The 7,222-nt window shown below is 32.8% G+C and overlaps 1 protein-coding gene across 4 annotated transcripts in view; it reads left to right on the top strand.

Annotated features, from left to right (window-relative positions):
- The window catches only part of Tsp26A (Tetraspanin 26A), a 28,285-nt gene extending 22,021 nt beyond the window's left edge, over positions 1-6,264 (top strand). The window contains exons 3-7 of one of the 4 annotated variants that reach the window (XM_017635143.1): positions 2,465-2,545; positions 2,605-2,883; positions 3,059-3,169; positions 4,465-4,581; positions 4,687-6,264. In XM_017635143.1, coding sequence (XP_017490632.1) covers positions 2,465-2,545; positions 2,605-2,883; positions 3,059-3,169; positions 4,465-4,581; positions 4,687-4,755 — 657 coding nt within the window. In that variant the 3' untranslated portion in view covers positions 4,756-6,264. Of the gene's footprint in view, positions 1-2,464; positions 2,546-2,604; positions 2,884-3,058; positions 3,610-4,464; positions 4,582-4,686 lie in introns of those variants that run through there. The other 3 variants (XM_017635130.1, XM_017635124.1, XM_017635136.1) reach the window with 3 other exon arrangements.
- The last annotated feature ends 958 nt before the right edge of the window (positions 6,265-7,222 follow it).

The following is a 7,222-nucleotide window of genomic DNA, read 5'->3' as shown; positions in this document are numbered from 1 at the left end:
CCTCTTTTAACAGTGCTAATGATTCTCATATAATTTCGAAATCACGTGAAATACTCTTTTGACACAAAAACACATTAAACGCATTAAAATCTTAGTTTAACATAGTATTTACGTCTAAAGAACTGACATTTTCATTATTCTGCAAAACCCTCTATCAGCAAATTTTTCTATATAAATAGTTATAATTCGAATTGCAATAACCTCTATCTGATCTTTAAACTAAAATTAAATGAATTAAAAGTAAAAAACTAGTTTTAGTATATTGCGTGAATATTTAAGACATGCGTGTGTACTTAAAATTATTAACACTTTTAAAAACAGCTGCCAAAACAGTTTTTTTGCTCTTCTGAAAAATTGAGTTTTTGCAGATAGAGGGTATTGAATATAAGCCCTCGATATGAATTCGTAATAAATATATCGAGCCCAAACCGCCTAAATAACGTAAGCGACATTTTTTTCGAAATTTTATTTTTGATGCAGAAATGCTCTAGGAATATTTCTGCATCAAAAATAAAATTTTGAAAAAAATGTCGCTTACGTTATTTTGGCGGTTAGGGCTCGATATATGAATTCGCCTTGGAAGATAAAAAGCGAGTAAGAATAAATGCCGCACAATGGAATTTGTCTTCTTTCAATTTAAATAAATGCATTTTGCAAACAAAAGTGCGTACGTTACTTAGTGCCTTGGTAATGGATGCTAGAAGCGCGAAATCATATAAGGCGGTGTTATCGGAAAATGAATAAATAAACTATATGTATATCAGAAAATTAATAAGATGAAATGAAATTATTGTTTGATTTCTAACCAAACCTATGTATGTAACTCAATCGCCTAATGGTTTACCGAACCGTAAACATATGTTTACACATCCAATTTCGTGAGTAGGTACCTGGTACTCACACCTCTTTTAAGAAGTTTCACTTCTATCATGTGTACGGTGATACACACGCATTTTTTTTAGGGTACCGGGACTTTTTGAGAGAACTAGAATACCTATGAGTGGTAGCCTATCTAAGAATTTGGTTGAAGAACGATCTAACTCGGAATTTGTTTTAAAAACGTCTTATCTTAGAACTGAAAATATGTTGATATAGGGCTTTTTTGAACTGAATTTTGAGATAGGGCTTTCTTCAACTAAATTCTGAAAAATTTTCTCAGATAGGGCATTTTCGAACCGGCTGCCTGGACAAGGCTGTCTTCCACTCATCGGTCGATATGCACACAATTGCCCAGTAGATAATTTCAGGAGTTAAAAACCCTTCCGAAAGGCTTTCCTGAGAGTCAAGAGGCCTTCCACTCTACATTCTTTTCTCCTTTCTTTTATGTATGGAGTAGCACAAATTGAAGGGCTCCTTCTTTCGCTACCCATAGAAGGCCTCCCAGAAGGGCTTTTATAGGACGTACTTCAGAAGGCCTTTTGGAGGAGTTCCTTTAAAGTTGCTTATTTATTTTATAAAAATCATAGGTACATCTTTGAAGTATTTGCTTAAGGTTTATATCAAATATGTGTTATTGCAACTTAAAAGCTTTATTGAAATTCATTTGTAATGCTAAATAATATAAATGTATGCATTCGCAAAATAAATATTACCGAGAAATGTAAAGTTTAATATCTTCTTCATTCAGATAAAGAAATAAGATGTGCAGCAGAACATTTTAAAAATCCGTTGAATGAATGAGGCTCTAATATGAATTTTACATATATATGTGTGTTGGTGTTGGTTGAACGAAAAATGACACTGAAGATGGCACAATGCCGAAACCGGTTTGTCTACAAACCAAACTTGACAAGGGATGACGGAAATTCGTTCCAAAATAAATCATATATATATATCATTATTTCATTAAATATCAAGCTTTCTATATTCAGGGCAAATCCAGTAATCCTGACATATCCCCAAACTATATTCGTCCGGAATAACGAAATAGTACTGTATACTGATTTTTCTTTTAAAAATTGGCAGGGTCCAACGTCATTTTTGGGATATAGCTTGTTCACCATTTTTGCTTAGAATGGAACGTACAATTTGAATATGCCATACACTTTTTTCGAAACTAAATTACTCCGCCCTAATGTACATGCAGTCGAAACTAGATTTGTGTACATATCGACACCTGAATGGAAGGTCGACCTATCGCGGCAGCCAGTTCGAAAACGCCCTATCTCAGAAAACTTTTCAACAACAGCCTATCTCAGAATTCGGATCAAAAACGCCCTATCTCAGCACATTTTCAATACATTTTTATTTATGATTGGGCGTTTTTGAACCGAATTCTGAGATAGGGCGTTTTTCAATTAAATTCTGAAGCAGGGCGTTATTGAAAAGTTTTCTGAGATGAAGCGTTTTCGAACTGGCTGCCGGGATAGGTCGATCTTCCAATCCGGTGTCGATATATGTATATGTACATATGTAGCTGAAAAGAAGGGCCGTAATCTATTGCATCTAATTATTTTTTAAATAGTATGCAGTCTTCTTGTCCTTGCTGCTGATGTTCGAAATCAGCCTAGGTATATTGACTTTCGTGTTGAAGGACAAAGGTTGGGTAAGTCTATTGCAGCTTTTATTTGAAATTTTCTTGTTACTAAATAAAAGGTTTTATAGATAAAAGATCAAGCAACGGACGGATTACGGGCCTTTATCATACATTATCGCGAAGATCCAGATCAACAAAATCTCATCGATTGGATACAAGAGGATTGGCTGCAGTGTTGTGGCATCGATGGCCCCAAAGATTGGGATAGCAATAATTATTTCAATTGTTCATCGAGTGCGATAGGCAGCCGTGAGGCATGTGGGGTGCCGTTTTCATGCTGTCGTCGACGGCCGACGGAGTTAATCAAAAACAAGCAGTGCGGTTACGATGTGCGGAAGGAAGGATATGTAAGTGGTATTGCAGATAAAGCTAAGAAGGCATTTCTTGTAATTAACGTATTACTGTTATCTATATGATTAATACTTTTCTAACTGATGCTCACTAACTAATCCGAAAATGATTTGGTTGTCTGACTAATGCAAAAATTACATGATTTACATTGAAACTGGTGGTGGTGTTAAGCCGGTGGAGAGACATATCTATGAGCGCGGCTGCCTGCGAGCTGGCGAAGATTGGCTAGAAGCACACCTCATCAGTGTGGCATCTTCGTGCATTTGTATACTAATTGTGCAGGTCCTGTTGTCTATATAGTGCAAAATTTCTTACATTGTATATTGTAGTTTTATGCGTATAACCTGCAAAAATCGTTGGACCATGTAGTCTTTTTGTGGTACATTGGAGTACTTACAAAAGTGCTCCTCAGGGGCGACATGTAATTTTTTATTTTTATTTTTGTTTTTGGTTTTTATTAATTGCGAAAAAGCATCTACAAAAGCGTATAAAAACGGAAAAATATATCAACAATGTCATTGTTAATATGTTGGAGCAGTTTTGTGCTACTCTGATGTAATTCAGAGGACATCGCAATATTAATTGGAGCGCATTTTTTATATGAATTGTGGTTAATTTTCTAGTACTCCTTGACTCTTAGGGAGGACTCTTTACATACATGCATGGAGTAGTCACGATTTTTGCAGGGTACATGCTAGGAATTTTAAACCCGGGATCCCGGCCTTTTTAAGGTCCCAAAAATCCCGGGATTCTTGGCAAATAATCTCGGGATTTTCGGGATTTGTAATTTGCACTGATGGCAATAATAGAAACTCCTTTTATTGACTAGTATTGGCTATATTTATTTTTGTATTTAATAATTAATATTTTTTATAAATATCTTGTTCATCAAGATTCAAGTTTTTGGTGCAGAAGTATTGAAAATGTACTTTTAATATTTTAATCTTGAAATTTCGCAATATTTGTTTTTGAAAAAATTACATGTTAAGGGCTTGAATAAACTCGATAACATCCTCCAATTTCGTCATTCTAACTTTATCAGGTTAAAAAATTACATATTCGTACTTGTGAATCCAAATAGTGTTTTTTTTTTTAATTCAAAAGAAATTTCCTCTTATATTTGGTACCCATATTTTTATTCTACATTCCATTGCATTTTTTAAATAATTTTTGGAATCAATCATATCTTTGAAATTACAAAATCCTTTAAAATAAATCCTGACGTCTGGGAGAAAAAATAAAAACGCCACTTTAAATAAAAAAGTAGGTTTCAAACTCATTTATTTATTATTTATTTTATTGGTAGGAGAGCTTCTCAAACAATATAGAAGCAATTTTTTCGATTTAAGTTGTTGAAAAGTAATAAATATCTAGATCCCGGGATCCCGGGATTGTGATAACGACATCCCGAAAATGCCGGGATCGGAAAAAGCTGAAAAATTAACATCCCTAGTAAAGAAACATGTATCTATGTAGTAGTTGCAAACTTGTTTACCTTTTATATTTGTTTTGTTTGTACAAGATGATTTTTTTTTAATTTTTCTGTGTTGTTCCTTTTTATTTTCGTATTATCCTAGAGTTTTGAGATATCCAAAATCATTTACGAAAAAGGCTGTGTACAAGCAGGTGAAGAATGGATTGAGCGTAATTTAATTATAATTTCAACCAGCGTTATTGTACTTATTTTTGTACAGGTTTGTTTTATTTATTACCTTTTGATTTGTCTCAGCAAATACACTCCGATTTCCACTTCATTTAACTTGAAGTAAAATATTTAATTTCATTTGTTTCTATTACAGATACTTGGCATTTGCTTTACTCAAAATTTGCGCGCAGACATAACTGCTCAGAAATCTAAATGGCACTGACATTTACCTTCTTCAGCGGCATCCAATAGTGCGCCGCTCCCGCCTATTGCCATTTAGGATATCTGCGAGCTTAAATACTAAGTATGAGTATAATATGAAAACGTATATGTGAATATGAGGGAAGTAAGAATTACTAAGTAAACTAGTTAAACGGTTAAACGTAAGCTTTAAATTTCCAACTATGCTTGAAATGTGAGTTACATATATATGTACATATATACATGCCTACAGTAGCCAAACATAGAAACCTAAATAACGGACAAGAGCAAAATACATATACACAATTAGTAGATTAAATTTTATACTATAATTATTATATATTTTTTGTAATTTTATTACCATTAGCTACGTCTATTTTCTAAAACTGCTGTTTTTGTTAAGACACATGGCATGTTCGGAGTCGAAATAAAGTCGATTCTTAAGTTAGTTTCTGCTTTCTTGGCCGATATTTCATTGAAAATTGTGTCCAAAAGCTGCAACTGACTTTAGTGTCGACTGCAGTTTGGTTAGAAATACGCCCTTTGAATACTCAATACAAGAATTGATTTTTCATCTCATACTTTTCTACTTTGCAAACCAAACTCAAATTGCAGCTGTGATAACTCTTTTTGTCAGCTTTGATCATTCTCATATTATTTATAAACGAAGCAAAACTCATCTGACACTAAACAATCAAACTTAAACTATGAAGCACACAAACTATGGTATAAAAAATATTAAAGATACATATGTAAGTAATATATTTTTCCTGAAACATTTTACAGTACTTATATAACTTTAAGTACCGCATACTGTAACCTGATATATTTTTTGTTGCACTTTTAACAAAACGTAAAAAAGAAAGATGTTAGTCAAGCGTACATACATACAAACGTACATATTGCATAAATGAATGTATATTTTGAATACACTCGTCCTTATGTTACTTGAGCGTGTGTTCAATACTCTGGAATAACAAAATGCGCTTTGGTCCAGCTAACTATTTATCAGCCAAGTCAAGTAAAGACTAATTGTGTAAACTCTCTATTCAATGTAAAAGGCTCAAACAATTGTAAGTATAAGTCGTATCATTAATTAACGAATCGTAAAAATCTATTTCTTTTTTGTGAGAGCAGAATAAGTGAATTATTGTATGACATTCCTTTTATACACCTGCAACTACAAGTATACTAAATTTAAGTAAATTTAGTCAAATATTTGTAAACTAATTAATTTAACGATTTGTATGTAGTAAAGTAATTATTAGCTAGCTATACGTACATATTTATAAATGTAGTCAATAACACGACTAAATTGGAGGGAAGTTTCTCTTATTATGTATTCACATACATGCATATGTGTTTGCAATAAGCGGTTGCCGCAGCGAAGTAAATGAGAAAATTTCGCATAAAAACTGTATATTTTTTTTTGCATCATTAGCACGCGCACCACAAATTGAAGTAGAATTTCAGGAAAACCTTCGCAAGAGAGATGCAAAAACAGATAATAAAAATTTAATATTTTGATCTATTTATTTTGTTTAACTTTTATTTGGCATTTGAGTTGCTCTGAAAATTTAAATTTTATAAAGTAGACGAACTTCAAAAAATAAAGAATGGCCGCGAATTGAGCGAACGGTTTTACCATGTTAGAAAAAAGAAGGCAGTTTCACTTAATGACGTTAAACTATGTTCACATATCAATATTATCCCAATCAAAGCTCGTTTTTTAATCACCCCGTTTACATAGGCAAATCTCAGATTATTAGCCGTCAAATTTGTTGTGGTTGTTATTCTCACATCTCAAGGAAAAGTTATGTTTCTTCTCTGTGCCACCGTGATCACGTTTTTATGCTATAATAAGCAATATAAATATATTTTAACTTAACATTTTATTAAAAATACCTTTACAAACCTCTTTTCATTGATAGCGTACATTTTTGTTTACTTTTACATTTGGCATTTCTCCTCTTTTTTGGAAAAACAATCGATAAAACTAGGTGGACACCGAAAAGTTATCGGTTTAATCTGAGATTATTTTATAATTACAGATTAACAAGGGACGAATTTTATATGGCTAATCTCTTGTTATAATTACAGATTAGGGTGTTAAGCTCGAAAATGAGGATAATCTACTTACATGTGAACCTAGTATTAGGAACCAAGTTAGCCATTTGACTTTTGCTGGGATTATGATATTNCCATTTGTGTCACAACAACAGAACTCATGCCTCAAGTTTGAGCAGACACTTAGAAAAATATTTTAGCACCAAATATTTATTTGTTTCCTTATTTTATGGGAGATGGCAATCTTCTGGTTTCACATTTTGAGTACAAAAATCTCAACCCTGATACAGCAAATAGTATTAGCATGATAAAAGCATAGTAAGGTAAAACCGTTCTCTCAATGCGTCGGCCATGATTTTTTTTTGAAGTTTGCCAACATTTTAAAATCGTATAAAATTGCGTGTAAAAAAAGGAATTGTTCA

Source organism: Rhagoletis zephyria, unplaced genomic scaffold, assembly GCF_001687245.7.
Source record: "Rhagoletis zephyria isolate East Lansing unplaced genomic scaffold, Rhagoletis_zephyria_1.1 Rzeph_scaffold_00119, whole genome shotgun sequence".
Taxonomy (NCBI): domain Eukaryota; kingdom Metazoa; phylum Arthropoda; class Insecta; order Diptera; family Tephritidae; genus Rhagoletis; species Rhagoletis zephyria.
The sequence above is the reverse complement of the archived record's forward strand: the minus strand, read 5'-3'. Positions and strand labels throughout refer to the sequence as shown.